The sequence below is a fragment of the Saccopteryx leptura genome, chromosome 9, assembly GCF_036850995.1.
Source record: "Saccopteryx leptura isolate mSacLep1 chromosome 9, mSacLep1_pri_phased_curated, whole genome shotgun sequence".
Classification (NCBI taxonomy): Eukaryota; Metazoa; Chordata; class Mammalia; order Chiroptera; family Emballonuridae; genus Saccopteryx; species Saccopteryx leptura.
The window spans coordinates 432,237-450,625 of NC_089511.1; the positions used below are offsets into that span (position 1 = coordinate 432,237).

General features: G+C 55.1%; 1 protein-coding gene across 1 annotated transcript in view; it reads left to right on the plus strand.

Annotated features, from left to right (window-relative positions):
* Positions 1-18,389, plus strand: part of FANCA (FA complementation group A) — a 42,717-nt gene that overhangs the window by 20,735 nt on the left and 3,593 nt on the right. The window contains exons 21-37 of the mRNA XM_066348908.1: positions 1,119-1,192; positions 2,673-2,786; positions 3,949-4,085; positions 4,479-4,549; positions 4,865-4,961; positions 5,043-5,230; positions 6,994-7,090; positions 8,395-8,571; positions 9,697-9,770; positions 12,138-12,266; positions 12,952-13,036; positions 14,264-14,415; positions 15,088-15,193; positions 15,480-15,539; positions 15,677-15,781; positions 16,584-16,693; positions 18,196-18,349. Coding sequence (XP_066205005.1) covers positions 1,119-1,192; positions 2,673-2,786; positions 3,949-4,085; positions 4,479-4,549; positions 4,865-4,961; positions 5,043-5,230; positions 6,994-7,090; positions 8,395-8,571; positions 9,697-9,770; positions 12,138-12,266; positions 12,952-13,036; positions 14,264-14,415; positions 15,088-15,193; positions 15,480-15,539; positions 15,677-15,781; positions 16,584-16,693; positions 18,196-18,349 — 1,930 coding nt within the window. The remainder of the gene's footprint in view (positions 1-1,118; positions 1,193-2,672; positions 2,787-3,948; positions 4,086-4,478; positions 4,550-4,864; positions 4,962-5,042; positions 5,231-6,993; positions 7,091-8,394; positions 8,572-9,696; positions 9,771-12,137; positions 12,267-12,951; positions 13,037-14,263; positions 14,416-15,087; positions 15,194-15,479; positions 15,540-15,676; positions 15,782-16,583; positions 16,694-18,195; positions 18,350-18,389) is intronic.

An 18,389-nucleotide genomic window follows, 5' to 3' on the forward strand; every position in this document is an offset into this window, starting at 1 on the left:
TCTTCTGAGGCCCTCAGCTCACCCACCCACCATTCTGGGTTATCTTGAAGCCAATGCAGGCACTGAATGCTCCATCTGAGCTTGTTTCACTGCAGGTTGTAACACTTAGCTTGTTTCCTCCTGCTGTTGTTTTTCCTCTTCTTGGAGCTCCTGTTTTTCAGATGTTAGACTTCCTGATTGTCTTCTAATGTTTTTTCTCTGATGACATTTCACGTATCTGGGGTTGTGGGTTTTTCCTGTCCTTCCAGTTCACCTGCCTGTCCTGCCAGTGAGGGTTGCACTCTGCAGTGGGCGCTCTTTTTATGGCTCGGTCCCATCATAGCTGCCATGTTTGCCTTGCCTCTCCCAGTACCGTCTTTTGTTCTCTCTGAATTTCTCCGTTTCCTTTGATCTGTGTTGGTGTTTATTTTTTAAGCTAAAGGCTTTCCAGCACCCGGTCAATAGGTGGTCCCCTCAGTTCCTGCTCGCAGGTTCTGTTCCCTGCCTCATTTGGGGTCCCCCGATGAGATCGCACTCGAGAGCACAGCTGTGCCCTCCTTCTGTGTGTGTCATTGTCACGGTTTGCAGCACTGGTGGGTCAGCTGCTCTCCCGCCTCATGGCTCATGTGGAGGCTTCTTATCCTGCAGGCTGTGCGACTGTCCACACATCCCACACGTGCTGCTACTCACGGCTCCTCCTCTGAGGACGACTCCATGGCTCTCGTCCATGGACTTGTCGCTGTGACCTGAGACAGTGCCAGCTGGGGGTCCTCACTTTGCAGATGCCCATAGGACTTTCTCTGTAATTCTTTGTAGTTTTAACCACATCTGGGTGATCTTGTTTGTATAATTCACTAAAAGTAATATAAGTTAACTTTTAAAATTTGGAAATTTTTGAAACTTGAAGGAGAGAGGTAAAAATCATTTCTAATCTGTGCCCAGTGGAACCACTGCTGGTGGCTGTGAACCAGTGAGGACGGTGGACACTGCAGTGGTTTTTCTAAAACGGTTGTAATGTACAACCGTGTAACTACAGCCACTGCGTCGCACACTTGTGTTCAGTGGTTGATTTTGGAACAGTAAGCTTGGGAATTAGCTCCTTATAGTTGACTTGATTTTTATGTTTTGTTTTGATCCAGAGCAGATAAAATCCCTCCATCTCTGTACTCCACCTACCGCCAAGCCTGCTCTGCTGAGGAGAAGAAGTCAGCAAGTAAGGTTAACAGGTTCTCGGTCACGAGGTGTGTCAGTGACTCCTTGGTCAGTGCTGTCTCGGTAGGTTGTGCTGGCTCCGGCCAGAGCTCTGGATTTAGACTGCCCAACCTGCATCAGCCATGGGCCAGGAGGGCCGGGCGTGACGCCATCGTCACAGCTCTGAGCCTGGAGGCCTGATGTTCCCCGAAGGGGTACATTCCTGACGCAGTGTGTGCCATACAGAATCCACTCTGCTGTCTCTGTGCCCCATTGGGGTGGGGCGGTTTCTCTTTCCTGTCCTGGCTCTTTCCTGTCAGGCTCTAAGTTCAGGAGATCCAGGCCTGTTGTCGGGACTGGTCTGTGACAGCTTTCTGACCATGTGGGTGGTTCTTCTGTGTGTAGGGGGTGTCTTTCTGCTTCTGGGAACCGACATGGACCGAGGTCCATCTGAGGATGTAGAGGTGAGATATCTGTTCCTGACGCAGCTGGGCAGACGTGGAGGTGTGGTCCTGCCCACCTGTCCTGGCCACTAGCAGGGTGGCCTCTGCTGTGCCATCAGGCTGGCTTCCCAGAACTGTCAACGGAAGCAGCTTGTGTTTGCTGGTTTCAGCCCTCTGACATCTTCAGGGCCGGTTAGACTCCTGGGGTTCTGTTTGCTGGAACCCCTGAGCGGGTGAAGGATGAGTGTCCCCGACCTCACACCTGTTAAGTGTAGTACTGAGAACAACAGCTGTACTGGGGGTGTGGCCCCGGTCCCCCTCACCTGGCCCTGGGTCCCCTCACCCAGTCCCCCTCACCCAGTCCCCCTCACCCGGCCCCATGTCCCCCTCACCCGGCCCTGGGTCCCCTCACCCAGTCCCCCTCACCCGGCCCCAGTCCCCCTCACCCAGTCCCCCTCACCTGGCCCTGAGTCCCCTCACCCAGTCCCCCTCACCCAGTCCCCCTCACCCAGTCCCCCTCACCCAGTCCCCCTCACCGGCCACAGTCCCAACTTCTGAGGGCACTTAGAGCGTCTTGTGCTGCACAACTTAACGTGAGGGGCTCGAACAGGAGCCTTAGGTCCTGAGTCCTGGTGTCGTGTGGAGAGACCTGTGTGAGTTCTTGGCACCTGCAGTGTCTTCTCCAGTCACACCAGAATTGAACTTGTCATGCTTTAGAAACATGATTTTTCTTCTTTTCTTTTTTCTTTTTTAACATCTTATGGTAAACAACAATATAACAATGTCGCCTAAAAGTTTGAGAAGCGAGCAAATCGTCCTTGGTGACTGCCTCCTGCCCATCCTTGCTCGCTGTGCTCGTGTGCTTCCATCAGGCACAGACCATGCTTGGTCTTCAGCTTGTTTATAAATGTTCTGACTTTTTATATGATAGCACGCAGCCTCAGGATGGTTTCGTTTCTGCCCTGTGGACAGAGGGACCAGCAGATGACATATTCGGCTGCGTGTGCTTTCTGTCTGGTCTAATTGTTAAAGTCATGCCCCCAACCCTGCATCTCTCAGCTGCAGTCCTGGGAAGAAAGCTGGAACCCGGCTGTGCGGAAGGCTCCCTGGGACTGCTCACAGCTGCACTACGAGAGCTCAGAGCCGCCCTCACAGACCCCGCCCAGTACGATGGTGAGGATGGGCAGTGGGCGGGGCTGTCCACACTGGGGGTTCATGAACTCAGTGGCTGGTCTACCCCCTCGTGGCGGTAGTGGCCAGGGCTTATTCCTGTGAGTCAGCGTGTGGTGGTGAAGCCTGACCGTGGAGCTGACTGGTGTCGAGGGTGTGGCCTCCCTTCAGACAGGATGGGAGACCCGTCGCTCAAGCTGTCACAGACCCTTGGCAGGAGGTGACTCCTGCTGTTTGGCATCCCAGCAGGACAGGGGATGGAGAGGAGGGTGGGTGACGTTACCAGGCGTGGGGTTTTGCTCGTCCCAGTGCCCGAGTGGCCGTGACACTGAGCCCTGAGCTTTGCTGCTGTGTGAGTTGTGAGTGTGCTCTGGAGGAGGGGCCCGGACAGTGCAGAGCCCACAGTCGTGCACAAGTTCATGAAAGAAAACACTGAGCTCCAGCTTTCAGGCTTTTGTGATAGAAAATGCAGAGTCCAAAACAATAGGCCGCATTGTTACCTAGTAAGTGTGACAGACTTTATTTATTATGAATTCATTTTATTCGGGGAGGAAAGACTGCTCCGTGAGAGCCTTGCTGAGGAAATACTGAGGGCTCTGAGTTCCACAGCCTGCCGGGTGCCTGCAGGCCTCAGCTGCAGCTGTGCTGCGTGCGCGATGGGGTTGGGAGTGTGCCTCTCAGAGCGGTGCTCCAGCGGAACGTGGTGTCCAGGGACCCTGGGGCCTGGCGGACCACAGAGCTCCAGTAGAATGGCTGGAAGGGCAGGTCAGCCTTGTTTCCAAAGCCCCAGAGCTTCCATCTCTACGCGGTGTGGTTGGCCCACTAGGCACCCACCTGCCCTCTGGTGCCTGGAGGCTGTGGTGTTTGCCATTGGCACACACAGTGGCAGCTGGGATGCGAGCACGCATTGGGGAGAGGTGGCACGTGATTCAGACAAAGAAGTTAAATAACTGGCGAGGTTTGTGGTGGTGATGTAATGGGTCAACCCTGACACGTGCAGGGCAGGCGTGGTTGGCCTCTGCCGTACCACATGGTCCCCTAGTCTAGTCACTGCCACCTGCAGTGAGCCAGCCCTGGGTGCAGGCAGGCTTCTGCGCCCCCATCAGCCCCCTGGGCACCTCCTCCCCGCACCTCTACTCACCTGACTGGGCTCTTCCGTTTGCAGTTTTATCTGCGCAGGTTGCAGTGGTTTCTGAAAGGCTGAGCTCTGTCCTGGGCCACAGTGAGGACAGCAGCAGCTCTGAGGTCTCGAAGATCCAGCTCAGTGTCCTTGCTCCCAAACTGGAGCAGCGGGAGCAGCAGGTGCGTGTGGGACACCGGAGCTCAGCTGTCGCTCCTGCTGGGCTGTGCTCAAGAACTGAAAGCCCTTCTCTGCACTTTTTCTGCTACGGAAAGTGTGTCCATGGAGCAGACGTCAGGGTGCTCGGTACCCTGCCAGTGTGTGCAAAGAACATGCAGCAGAGGCCGTTGTGGCCCCAAAGCCTAAAATATTTGCTCTCTGCCCTGCTCTGTTCTGTAAAATCTCATGAGTGGAGATTGCCTGATAGCACCTGGCCTGTCATGTTCCCAGGACTGGGAGTGGGGATTCTGTCTTCTGTCCTCTCCAAATGCAAGCCTGTCACTTGTGTTTATGATACAAGACCTGGCACGCTCCTCTCTGGGGCACTGGGCCCTCAGTGACATCTCTTCTCTCAGGTCGTGGATCTCCTGCTGACATCTTTTTGTCAGAACCTAATGGCAGCCTCCAGCTTTGCCCCACCGGACAGGTAGTCTGGGTAGTTAGAGCCGTCCTGGGGACGGTCTGGTGCTCTGGGTGGGCCTCCTTTTGGAGCAGAACTCTCTATGTTCCGTGATGACAGTGGCCATCAGTTCCTAGTTCACTGGCTTCCCGCTGGTGGGGGGCTATGCTGACGTTTATCCGGGGGCGAGGGGAGCTGTGTGTGACAGAAGTCGAGCATTGCTACAAGAGGCTCTGCTTTTAGGGGAGCACCCGGTTCCTACTAAGGCCTCCTCTGTCCAAGGGCTTGTACCCAGACCCTGGGAGGGCTGTGTTGGATGGGGACAGGCCATTGTCTCTGTAGGCAGGGCTCCTGGGCCGCCCGTTTTGTGACGGCCACATGTGGACGCACGCTCCTTCCTGCTGTGCTCGCCAGACTCTGCCAACTTCTCCGTCACCAGGTAGGGCTGCTGCCTCCCTACAGCTGGGAAGTGGGTGCCGCACCCTCCCTCCTGCAGAATCAGTTTTCTGTCCCGTTTTAGGGCCCGAGCCTGAGTGCCTCGCATGTCCTGGGGTTGGCTGCTCTGGCCGTCCACCTTAGTGAGTCCAGGTCTGTGCTCCCGGAGGTTTGTGTGGGTCCTCCTGACCCCGCGAGGGGCCTCTCCATCCCTGAGTTCTTCGACAGCCTCCTGACTTGCCGGTCCAAGGAGTCCTCACTGTTCTGCCTCAAGTGAGTAGCTTTTCATGGTCCTCAGTCACTTGTCTCCTCTGTTGAGAAAAGCGCAGATGGGACTCACAGATAGTGACGATTGGGCGTTTTGGTGTTTATTTTTCCAGAATCTTGTCTGTATGTGTTTATGTGAGAGTGTTTGTTTCTGTTTCTAAAAGTGGAGTCACAGACTGCACTAAACTGCATGTAACGTTGGCACTAGACTGGCACCCTTGCACATTGCTCAGTGTCCTTCGGGCCAGCGAGAGAAGCTCTGTTATGTCTTGGGTTGCAGCCTCTGGTTAGGTTCCTGGCTCCCTGTGCTGAGCAGCCTCTGCAGCTGTTTCTCTAGGTAAAGTCCCTACCTGTGGAATGCCTTGTTCAGAGGTAAACTCATCTTATAGGGCCTTGAGACCCATCATCCTGTAACTCAGGGCCAGCTTACACCCCACAGGTCCCTTAATGCAGTGGTCCCCAACCTTTTTTGGGCCACGGACCAGTTTAATGTCAGAAAATATTTTCATGGACCGGCCTTTAGGGTGGGACGGCTAAATGTATCACGTGACCAAGACAAGTGTCAAGAGTGAGTCTTAGACGGATATAACAGAGGGAATCTGGTCTTTTTTTTTTTTTTTTTGTATTTTTCTGAAGCTAGAAACGGGGAGAGACAGACAGACTCCCGCATGCGCCCGACCAGGATCCACCCGGCACGCCCACCAGGGGGCGATGCTCTGCCCCTCCGGGGCATCGCTCTGCCGTGACCAGAGCCACTCTAGCGCCTGGGGCAGAGGCCAAGGAGCCATCCCCAGCGCCCGGGCCATCTTTGCTCCAATGGAGCCTCAGCTGCGGGAGGGGAAGAGAGAGACAGAGAGGAAGGAGAGGGGGAGGGGTGGAGAGGCAGATGGGCGCCTCTCCTGTGTGCCCTGGCCGGGAATCGAACCCGGGACTTCTGCACGCCAGGCCGACGCTCTACCACTGAGCAAACCGGCCAGGGCCGGAATCTGGTCATTTTTTAAAAATTAAACATCATTCAGACTTAAATAGAAATAAAACGGAAATAATGTAAGTTATTTATTCTTTCTGGTACCGGTCCGTGGCCCAGGGGTTGGGGACCACTGCCTTAAGGCACCGGTGTGCCAGGCCTGGGGTGGGCCCGTCTCCTCCCATCTGTGCCGGGGTGCCTGCTGAGTCAGTGGTTTGGAGCACGCAGGGTGGTAGGTGCTGAGGACAGGTGGGTATGTCGGAGTGAGATCAGCTGCCCGGGTTGGGCAGGGCTTCCTGGTGGGAGGGCTCTGAGGGGCAATTGTTGGCTGGGCTGGGGTCGAGGTTCTATGACAGAGCTGACGAAGGGCGTGAGGAGTGGGAGGGACAAACAGCGGAAATGCTGCCTCAGGCCACTGCCCAGCCGACGTCCACATTGTCCACACCAGGAGGCAGAAGGGCCAGCCCCCACCCTGTCCCCCTCGTGGGCGTTTGGCAACACTGACATGACAGCAGTCCCCACTGGAGTCAATCCTGTAGGCGCCCACTTCCTTGCCGCCTTCCTGACTTCCTCCGGGCCCAGGGTCAGTCTTTCCTCCTCTGAGTCTCAGCCTACAATGTGGACAGAGCTCAGACCAGACAGATGTGACCTGGGGCCACTTCCCCAGTGCTCAGAGCTGAGGCCGAGGGTGGACGCACAGGCCCCCTGGTTTTGAAGGCACACTGGGTGAGATTTACACTTCCCTCTCATCCCTTATGGTGCAGGTCACATTTCTAGGTTAGAATTTGTTTTCCATTTTCAGATTTTGTACTGCGGCAATTTCTTACTCTTTGTGTAAGTTTTCTTCCCAGTCACGTGATGCTTGGTGCAGCTGCTTCTCTCCAGGCCTTATAAAAAAGGTGGGTCTCAGGTTCCTTTTCTCCGTCCTCCTGAGTCTCCGGGCTTTATGCAGGGTTCCCAGGCCCGTGGCCATTGTTTATCAGACTGGCTGCTGGGGCCAGTGCTGCCTTTTCCTCCTGTTCCAAGTTAGAAGGAGAGGTGCAAGATGACAACTTCACGCATTCCTCCCTTTTTAAAAAGAAAGACTGATAGTTATAAAATAGGTAAATTAAAAGATAGCCTGACCAGGTGGTGGCGCAGTGGATAGAGCGTCGGACTGGGATGCCGAGGACCCAGGTTCAAGACCTCAAGGTCGCCAGTTTGAGTGCAGGTTCATCTGGTGAGAGCAAAAAAAGCTCACCAGCTTGGACCCAAGGTCTCTGGCTCAAGCAAGGGGTTACTCAGTCTGCTGAAGGCCCACGGTCAAGGCACATATGAGAAAGCAATCAATGAACAACTAAGGTGTCGCAACGAAAAACTGATGATTGATGCTTCTCATCTCTCCATTCCTGTCTGTCTGTCCCTATCTATCCCTCTCTCTGACTCTCTCTGTCTCTGTAAAAAAATAAAAAAATTTAAAATATATATATAAGTTTTCATTGAAAAGTGTCTTCCCATTCAAAGAATTCCAGATTTCCTCTGGAGAGTTCCTCCTGTGAGTGCTTGTTACACTTACTAGGAGATGAGAAATTTTGAGTGTTAGAGACCTTAAATGTTAGCAGTGCTGAGGTGGCTGCTGCTCCTGCAGAGGTTTTGGGAGCATCGCCTGTGAGGTTTGAACTTGGCTCTCAGTCAAGCTCTGCATTAGGATCGACTGAGACGCTGTAAGAGCCCTGACCGGCTGGTGTTGGTGTGGGAACTTTGTCCCAGGTGCCAGTTAAAAGCACTGGACGAAGAGCAGGGGTGGCCCCAGCAAGGAAGTCCCATCACGCTGTCTAGTCCCAATTCCTGTGTGGTCCAGCCTACACTTGAGAAAAACGGGGGATGTCTCACCTCCTAAAGTGCAAGGGGGTACAAATTAACACGCTGGCCAGGCTTTGCTCCTCCAGCAGATGCCCGTGCCGGCCAAGGCTTGGCGGCGCCGCCCTGTGGAGGGCGGGTCAGTCCCAGCCATTCTGCGTCCAGGCATCAGCCCAGGGAAAGCCTCCTGTGCGCCAAGGGTTTCGAGTAGGTCTGCTCATGGAGGCGCTGTCTGTCACTGGGCGCCCCGCATGCCCCATGAGGGAAGGGCGAGGCCCCCGCAGGTGACATGGGGTCTCTGCGCCCTGCTGTACACAGCCAGGTTATTACTGAACCTCACAGACACATCCCTGTCTCTTTTCAGTTTCAGTTTGTTGTGCTCAGACTGTTCTCAGAAGCCCGAGGCCCTCTCTCTGCAGAGGACACAGGCGGCCTTCCCTGGAGGCCCTTCGGCCTGCCCCCCGCAGACTGGCAGCGAGCCGCCCTCTGTCTGTGGAGACAGACAGCCTTCCAGGAACTGTTGAAAGAGAAGGAATTTCATGTAGGTCCCTCTGCCCTTCCCTTGCTTCTCACCTAGTCCCAACTCCTGGGTTTGTGAGTACAGATCTGGGGCCTGCAGATGTGGTGGACAGGTAGCTGGCCTGACCTAGTCGTACCTGAGCAGCCCAGATGTGGCTTTGGTTGAAATTGTCATTGGGATCATTGTAGCGTCACATGCAGGTGTAAGAAATCAGAGAGAAAGATGCCTGTGCTATTTGCCCGGCTTCCCCCAACAGGAACATTTTGCAAAGAATTTTAAGAGTGAGTAAAACTGTTTCAAACGTGTGCCAGGCTCTGATTTGGGGCCGGGCTTCTCTGAGCACAGTCCTGGGAGCCTCGCCACTCTAGCCAGTGTGGCCCTGCTGCTCCTCTCTGCTTCCCTTTCATAACTTCTTATTTCTTGGGTGTTTGCCTGCTTGTTTTGGTCTTGAGAGAAAAAAAATAATCAATTGTTTTATTTTCTCAATTCTTTTATTGTTAACCATATCATTTATACAAGAGTAGGTCTGACAGTCTTGTTTAATGTGGGAAGCAATGATGTGGGGAATAGCCACACCCACTGATGGCTGGTGCCTCCCCTGAGCCTCTGGGTCACTGTCCTAGCCCTGGGTCATCGTAGCCCTGACCCTGGTTTAACCCTATGCATGTCCCTGAGCACTGCTGCTGTATGTTGCCTGGCTTTGGCCCTTACACCACTGTAACGTGTTTCTGTGACATGCTTTTTGACACTTAGTGTTCGATTCTAAGATTACTCCGCATTGATATGTGGAATTGTTCCAAGGACTTGAAAATAAGAAGTACGCTCCTGTGAGTGTTTGAAGCACAATGTTGTTGCGGTGCTGTTGAGCGCTGCCACAGGCGCCTGCTCACCCCGGCAGTGTGCTGGGGCAGTCGCTCCAAAGGCACCGTGTCCCCGTTTCAGTGAGCTTCACGCTCCCTTCACAGTGAGCAGCAGACCAGCTCTTCATCGAGGCCTGCGGCTGACATCTCAGTCCAGCAGTGGAGGTGGTCAGAGGGGGCGGTATTCTGACCATGTGAGGGTGCTTGCCTGTGGGGTGCTGGTCCACTGGAGCTGTGGTTTCTAGGTTCCCTCTTCATGGTGACACTCAGGTGGTCCTCTTCTCAGTTAACTTACAGGGACTGGGTGCAGCAGGAACTGGAAATTCAACCCGAAGTGGATTTTCTTTCAGGGATGGAAAAGTAAGTGTTTAAAGGGTTCTGCCCTTCAAAATGTTATACCATCTTCTACATTGTCTTAAAGTCTTGAGTTTTGTCGTATCTTTAACATAATGTTCAGTTTAGCATATTACCTATGAGCACAATTTCATTCATTTCTTTTTTTTTGTTTGTTTGTTTTTTGTTTTTTTTTCTGAAGCTGGAAACGGGGAGAGACAATCAGACAGACTCCCGCATGCGCCCGACCGGGATCCACCCGGCACGCCCACCAGGGGCAATGCTCTGCCCACCAGGGGGTGATGCTCTGCCCCTCCGGGGCGTCGCTCTGCCGCGACCAGAGCCACTCCAGCGCCTGGGGCAGAGGCCGAGAAGCCATCCCCAGCGCCCGGGCCATCCTTGCTCCAACGGAGCCTCGGCTGCGGGAGGGGAAGAGAGAGACAGAGAGGAAGGAGGGAGGGGTGGAGAAGCAAATGGGCGCCTCTCCCATGTGCCCTGGCTGGGAATCGAACCCGGGTCCCCCGCACGCCAGGCCGACGCTCTACCGCTGAGCCAACCGGCCAGGGCCTCATTCATTTCTTTAAGAAACATTGAGCTCCAGTTTGCTAGACACTTCTAGAATGTTCTAGAAACTGGGGGATGCCTGGTAAATGAGACATGTCTCTCCATGTGGCCCCTTCTCCCCTGATACTGCTGACTGGTCACTCTGGTCAGGGAACTGCACAGAGCTGACACCCGTGTGGGCCTTGGACAGTACTTGTCTACGTGAGACAGCGGATTGGCGGTAGGCATGTGCTCTGAAGACACCAGGCAGGGCTATGGGAGTGCGTGCCCAGAGAAGGGGCAGCAAGGGCAGCAAGCACACTCTCCCCAAGGTGTGGACGGAGCTATAGGATGTGGTGAGGAGCTGTGATGGGCCTGCCCACATTGTCTGCTCAGGGGTCCCGAGCATGTTCTCAGCTGGTATCTGCTGGCCCACGCGGCCACCTGCCACATGGGAAGAGCACAGGCAGCCCACTGAGAAGGCCGAGGGCTGGGCATGTGCCCAGTGGAGCACCAGCTGTGAGGGGTGGCTCTGAGAGTGGGTCAGTCAAGGTCTGCGGGCTGATAATAGACCATCAGGAGGTCTGGTGTGCTGCTCTGGGCATGGAAGTGGGGTGTTGACAGGGCCTGTGGGTTTGGGGATGCAGGTCAGGGAGGGCATGGGAGTCCAAGGGGGGAGCTGAGGACAAGGGTCAGCCTCGGCCATCCCCCAGCCCCACTGTGCTTTGTGAGGTCAGAGACACTTTCCACTCACATGGAGTGCCACACTTGTTCTGTGGTGTCAGATTTTGGATGGAACAATACAGAAAGTTTGGAAAGGAAAGGCTGTGGCAATGGAAAGAACAGCTAACTGCTTTTCCCAACAACGTGGGTTTTGTTTCCTTGTGCCAGGCCAGCTTTGGGAGGGCTTTGTGTACATGCTCACACACCCTGCCCTTTCTGGCCTCCTCTCTCCAGCAGGAAAGGAAGGGGTTCTTTTTCTGGTGTGAAGGTTTGTGACCGTTTAATGCATCCTGAGCTCACTGCATGTGGACATTGTGTTTGCACCTATTCTGGGGTTTTCTGTTAATTACTAGAAATAGGCCCTGGCCGGTTGGCTCAGTGGTAGAGCGTTGGCCTGGCATGCAGGAGTCCTGGGTTCGATTCCCGGCCAGGGCACACAGGAGAAGCGCCCATCTGCTTCTCCACCCCTCCCCCTCTCCTTCCTCTCTGTCTCTCTCTTCCCCTCCCGCAGCCGAGGCTCCATTGGAGCAAAGTTGGCCCGGGCGCTGAGGATGGCTCTGTGGCCTCTGCCTCAGGAGCTAGAATTGGCTCTGGTTGCAACAGAGCATCGCCCCCTGGTGGGCATGCCGGGTGGATCCTGGTCAGGCGCATGCGGGAGTCTGTCTGACTGCGAGTCTGTCTGACTGCCTCCCCGTTTCTGGCTTTGGAAAAATACAACAACAACAAAAAAATTACTAGAAATACTTGGGTGGATCCGCACAGTTCAGATGGGGAAAGCAGGGGCTGCTCACGGGTGTCCTTGCCCACTCATGTTCGAGTGGGAGTGTCTCTGCTGTGTTTAGTTTGTCCTCAGACCTCCCTGTGGGCAGCTCTCCACATCTGGACACCTGTGCTGTGGATCTGGGGCAGCTCACAGCACCCTGGGAGGACTCCTCTGCCTCTGTTCCCAGCTCAGCGGGTGTGGGTGGCCCCTGAGGGGTTCTTCATTGGTGGTTGAGGGCCTTCCTGCAGCCCCAGGCCGCCTGGTCCCAGCTCTGCAATGCTGTGCCCCTCACCGGAGCTCACGTCTCGCTGCGGGGGCCCCTGCTTGCAGTCATTCTCAGTGCAGACCTGGTGTTTGCTGTGCAGGTGGGACTTCCACCAGTGGGCCATCCACGAGCACTTCCTCCCCATGCCCGCCGCCGCAGGGGGCTGCGATGGAGACCTGGAGACCGCGTGCACCGTCCTTGTCAGCGTGCTCATGGACTTCTGCCAAAGGTCAGGAATGCTGATGCCAAAAGGCATCTTTTCATTTCTGTAGTTCTGAGAATGTTTTTATTTCCCTCAGTTCTATTTGTTATCCAAAGCACAATTGAACATACTTCGATAGCAAGTCTGAGTTTATTTGAAATAAAGGCAAGCTTACTGAACCAGTTTCTTTTGTGTACGTTTGCCAGTGGCAACGACTTCATTTTTCTGCTTTGCCGCCTGAAATTTAGGGTCAGCGAATGTGGTGAGAGGAAGGAGGCATCTTTGTCTTGTCCCTGATCTTAGGAGGAAAGTTTTCAGTTTTTTGTCATTTGGTGTGAGGTTAGCTGTGTGGTTTTCATAACTGCTCTTCTCTTAGCTTGTGGAGTGTTTTTAATCTTGAAAAGGGTATTGAATTTTGTCCAATGCTTTATCTGCATCTATTGATGATACATGGTTGTCTTTTATTCTGTTAATATGTGTATTGTATTAACTGTTTTCTGGATGATGAACCAAGCTCGTGTCCTTGGGCTAAGTCCCAGTAGGTCATAGTACAGAACTGTTTTTATAGGCTGCTGGATGTTGCTCGTATTTTGTCACAGAGAGTTTGCCGTTGATGACTGGGACTGCACGCCACTGTGGAGGCAGGAGGAGAAGCAGGAACGCTACAGAAGTTATGAGATACTCAGAGGCTTTTGTTGTGTTTTTGTTTCAGTTCAAGGAGTTACGGCCATTCAGAGAATTCTGATTTGGTTTTTGGTGGCTACAAGGGAAATGGGGATGTTTTTTCAAGATTGCAGGTGAGTTAGATGTAAAACTTGGTATGCTCACTATGTTAAGCCATCTGTTACTGAGGCATTTGTAGTGAATATCCCTGATGGGTTCCAAGGCAAATGGAGCATGGTGGCCCAGACCCAGAGGGACAGGTGCTCTGTGAATAGGCCCAGTGAACATCATAAAAATACAGAAACCAAAGCTGTAACTCTGGAACCGTCTCCAGGCTTTGGGACACTTGTGAAAGTAGAGGCAGTTAAGAAAATACCAACTCTGGTAATAAAAAGCTTGCTACCCCACTACCTCCTGCTTCACTCTTGGCTGTTCCACTTGGGTGTCTAGAAGTAAGATAAGTGGCTCCACCGGGCGGAGGGCCAGCAGTGCAGTGTCACAGGGTGGGCTGGCACCTTCCCGGGCAGCGGGGCTCTCTCACCCAAGCAGGGGCACCCGGAGAGCAAGCACACGGGGCAGTCAGCGTGCCGCTCTCCTCGAACCTGCCCAGGCGTGAAGGTCAGGCCCACGGTGACGTGGGGAGCCTGCCTTCAGAGGTTCTGTTCTGCAGGGTTCTGCGTGTGGACGTCATGCTTCCTGGTGGCGTTCCTGCTGACTGTCAGTGCCTGGATTTAGGAAATGGGCTTGACGGGGAGGCTGTGGAGGCTGTGGTTTGGAACACTGGGGAAATTGACTTGGAAATGAGTGACAATCCCACAAAAAAGAGACCCAACTGCCTCAGCCCCTCACCTTGACCTCTTGCTCCCCACATTCATCATGACAGATGTAAAAGGAGGAGTGACCAGGGGTGTCAGACAGCTGAGGCCCAGGTGACTGGTGGGGCAGGGATTCGCAGGCTGTGCGGCTGCTCTTGGCAGGCCCCTGAGTGTGGGAGACTGCATGTGTGCACTCAGGTGTCCATCGCATGCCTGCGGTGCAGGTCCTGACCTGTGCGATGCACCCTCCCGTGAGTGCCCGCACATGGTACGTGCAGAGTGAGAGCCAGTGACTGTGGGTGAACCTGGGCAAAAGGTATTCTTTGTACTATTCTTATTTTTGCAATTTTCTAATGATTTCAAGTAAAAAGCCTTCTCCCACTTACCCCTTTGAGCTGCTGTGAAGAACTCTCGCCTAAGCTCATCTCAGGGTCCTGATTGGAGCAGACAGGACGTCTCGGGGACTTTCTGCCTTCACTTGTGGGAACAGAACCACCAGAACTAGAAACGAAAGTGCGTGACTGTGGCGGCCTTGCTTTTCCCTAGGAGATGGCTGCTGACCTGGAGCAGGGCCTGGCAGTGTCCTCTCGGGGACACTTCCTCTTCGGAGTTTTCCGGAGACGGCTCCAGCCTCTGGCAGGCAGGTGGACCATGGCCTCCCACCTCCAGAGACAGCGGGAGCTGCTCATGTACAAATGGTAACAGCACCTGTCACTTGTGCCTGTCCCCCCGACCCCAGCCTGTAATGTGGCATCTTCTCAGGGTCCCGTGGAGAGCAGGGCCCAGAGGTATAAAAGTCACTCTAGAGCAGAGGTCTCAAACTCGCGGCCCGCAGACTAATCCACGAACTACAGTTTCTGGTCGTTTTGTGACACTGAAAAGTTGCGTAACAGTTGCCTTTTGTAGACCTAGTGCGGCCCACCAAACGGCTGTGATCTTGCTCTGCGGCCCACATGCTGAGTTGAGTTTGAGACCCCTGCTCTAGAGTATAGCCTTCCTGCTCAGGCTCAGAATCCCTCTGCTGAAGATGTAGCTGAGAAAACTGTTACAATAAGGAAGACCGTGTATGCTCACAGCGTGTATAATGGGGTCGTGTGCCAGAGTCCTCCAGTTACAGGAGCTGCTCAGACTGGTGCACCTGCTTCTTGTGCAACTTAAATGAAGGTTTTGGTCACACCCTGAGTGTCTGGCCTGGGGTCCAGGTGCTCAGCACAGCCCCAGGCTGGGGCTGGTGGGGGCTGTAGACAAAAAACCCTGTGGTTCCAATAGTGAGTGGGAGTGAGAGGTGGTTCCTTATGGCCCTCAGGGCTGAGTTCCCAGGAAGCCACTTGAGGCTGTGCCTCCACCCTTGACATGCTGCCTCCACTCAGGATCCTACTTGGCCTCCCTCCCTCCGTCCTCATCAGCGTCCCCTGGGCAGAACAGCTGGCCACTCCCGACTGCACCGAGTTCTTCCACTTGGTCAACTTGGAGCTGGTAGGTGCATGCTCGGGACATGGGTGAGGCACGATTTGGTCACTGAGGCGTGGTTCCAGCTGCTCCCCCACCTCCTGGGTGCCCGGCTGCCTGGAGTCCCCTGTGTCAGTGCCAGACGTGTGGGGAGGCGGTGAGCAGGGAAGGTTCCAGGATAGTGTGTAGCCAACCCTCCAGTGCCCACGGTGGTGTTGAGAGCGGGCAGCGGTCCCTACAGCCCCACCTGAGAGACGCCGACCCTGTCCTCCCACCAGGGGCTCCTCTCTCACTGGCCTGGCTTGTTTTGCAGAGAAACTTCTGTTGTCATAGAGGCGCCCTGACGCATGACATCACTGTCCACTTCTTCAGGGTAATGCCCTCTGCCTCCCACCTGGCCTGTGCAGACCGCCTAGGCCGGGTCCCCATGTCCAGTGCTGCTTGGAAGCCAGTCTTCAGGGCCTGGGTTCACCTGCAAACAGCTCAGCCGTGGTACGCTCTCTCCCGCAGGGGCTCCTCAATGCCTGCTCCCGAAGCCGAGACCCCTCGCAGACGGCCGACCTGACCCTGACCGCCTGCCAGACCCAGTGCCCCTTGCTTCTGACCTCTGCCCTGGTAGGCCCAGCCGTCCTTCCAGGCTGTTGTCTGTTTCCCGCTAAAACCTCATCCAGCTACTCGGGGGTGAGCGGGGGAAGAAGCACGTGTCACAACACGGGTGGGTGACAGGCCCAGCGCCTGCCTCAGGCAGCCCAGGAACCTGGACGTGTAGAAGGAGCACGCCCTTCCTGCGTGTCTGGGCGCTTGTCCAGTCACCGCCTGGGCCGTGCGGGCCGAGGTTGGCCAGCAGCAGCCTGTGCTCTCCTCTGGGTGTGCTTTTGTGTTCGCTGCATCTGCCATCTTGGTTGTTGTCACAGGACGGAGAGCAGAGGTCCCCTCAGCCCCCGCTGGCTGTGCTGGTGCGGCCGGTGGGGCCTTCGCTGGCTCTCCTAGCACCCTGACAACACGGCTTTCTCACCCCCTTTCCTATCTCACTGGTGGGATTCTGACACGAGCTGTGTGGGACTCAAACTCCCTCACGGGGTAGTGGTGGGGTGACCTGTCCTGTTTTAAACACCAGCACTCAGTGGGGGTGTTGGAGCCCCCGCTGAGCCCTCAGGGAGTGTGGCTGGCTCCACACAGGCACCGCCTTAGGCACGGCCTCCATCCTGTGTCCTTGGCATGGGGATGAAGGTGCCTCACGGAATGGTTCTGAGCCTCTCTTAAATGGCTCGCATGAGATCTTGCCCTTGACCTTAAGAAGCATTAGATAAATGTGAGCCAGGCTGGGGGCTGTTGGCTGGCAGGGTCGACATCTCTTGCCCAACCTCAGTGGTCACAAAATAGTCACCCTGATCTGTTTGTGACCTCTGTCTGGCAGCTGTGGTGGCCACGCCTGGAGCCCGAGCTCCACTCTCGGTGGAGGGGCCTCCAGAGCCCACTGCCCCGGGCGTTGCAGAGGCTGTGTGAGGCCTGGCAGTTTGCCAGAAGGTAGGTGCTGGCTGTGGGATGTGGGGAGGAAGTTGTGGGCAGTTTTTGCTTGTTTAAATGAGAGGAGGGGAGACAGTGAGACTCCTGCAAGCTCCCTGACTAGGATCCATACGGCAACCCGTCTGGGGCTGATGCTTGAATCAACCGAGCTATTCTCGGCACCTAAGGCCAGTGCTCGAACCAGTCAAGCCTCTGGCTGTGAGAGGGGAGGAGAGAAGGGGGAAGGAAGGGAAGAGAAGCAGATGGTTGCTTCTCACGTGTGCCCTGACCGGGGATCGAATCCAGGACTTCCGCACACTGGGCTGACGCTCTATCCACTGAGCCAAGCAGCCAGGACCCTGGATGATTTTGTTTTGGAGGATCTGCTCTGTTTATCTCTGGACACCTTGGGGTGCTCAAGGCGTGCCTTGTGGGCAGGCTGCGCTGGACCTGTGTGAGAGAGAAGCACAACTAATCTGACGGGTCCCTGAGTGGAAAGTTCAAAAATGTTTTGGGAAAAACTGATTTTAGCCTAAGTGACTGATTAAACCCTGGTTAGGTTTCCTGGCCTGAGCCAGCAACCTGGGTTAGCCCACCCTCCTGGGACTGCTGGGCGGATGCTCTCCTGCATCCGACTGGATGTGCGGTGCTGTGAGGTCGTCAGAAGGAAGTGCCTCTGTCCAGACTCCTTACGTCTCTGACTTTATTTCTGTGTGCACTTGTGTCTCTCTGCAGGGTCAGGGGTGCTCAAAATCTCAGAAAACAGCAAGTCCTGCCCACCAGTCTAATTCTACAGAGCAGATACAGTTCCTTAAACCACTGCACTCTATTCTATTATTAACTTCCAGCCGGTTTTTATTTATTTATTTTACAGGGACAGAGAGTCAGAGAGAGGGATAGACAGGGACAGACAGACAGGAATGGAGAGATGAGAAGCATCAATCATCAGTTTTTCATTGCGAGACCTTAGTTGTTCATTGATTGCTTTCTCATATGTGCCTTGACCGCAGGCCTTCAGCAGACCGAGTGACCCCTTGCTCAAGCCAGTGACCTTGGGTCCAAGCTGGTGAGCTTTTGCTCAAACGAGATGAGCCCGCGCTCAAGCTGGGACCTCAGGGTCTCGGACCTTGGTCCTCTGCATCCCAGTCCGACACTCTCTTCACTGTGCCACCGCCTGGTCAGGCTCCAGCCGGTTTTCAACCTGCTGGAGAGTCTCTCAGCAGTACTGCAGTCAGCAGGGTCCGAGTCGCAGACTGTGGCATGGGCCTTGGTGTTCCAGGCAGCTGGAACCAGGTGCCTGGTCAGGCCTTGCTGCTCCTCGTGTCCAGGGCAGAGGCATGCTGCTAGGATGAGCCCGTGACAGGCTGGGCCCTGCAGACTCCATTTCTGCTGACTGAGCCCCTCGCCGCTCACCTGAGGTGGGCGTGATCCACACCGTGACAGTGTCAGGAACAAGGACCTTTGGTTTTCAGTGGCGACTTGGTTGCCAGGCTCCTGTGGTGACACACGTCTCTTCCTCCCAGCTTCCTGTCCCCTGACACAGAGCCCCCGGACGCAGCACCCCTTCCCCCGGGCCTGGCCTGGGTCTCCGCTGCTGCTCTGCACTTTGCCATTCAACAAGCCGGGAGAGGGAGCCTGAGGAGAGGCCTGGAGAGGCTGCCCTGCCCCAGGGAGGAGGCAAGGACCCTTCCCTACCCCCCTCCCTTCCCTTCCCAGC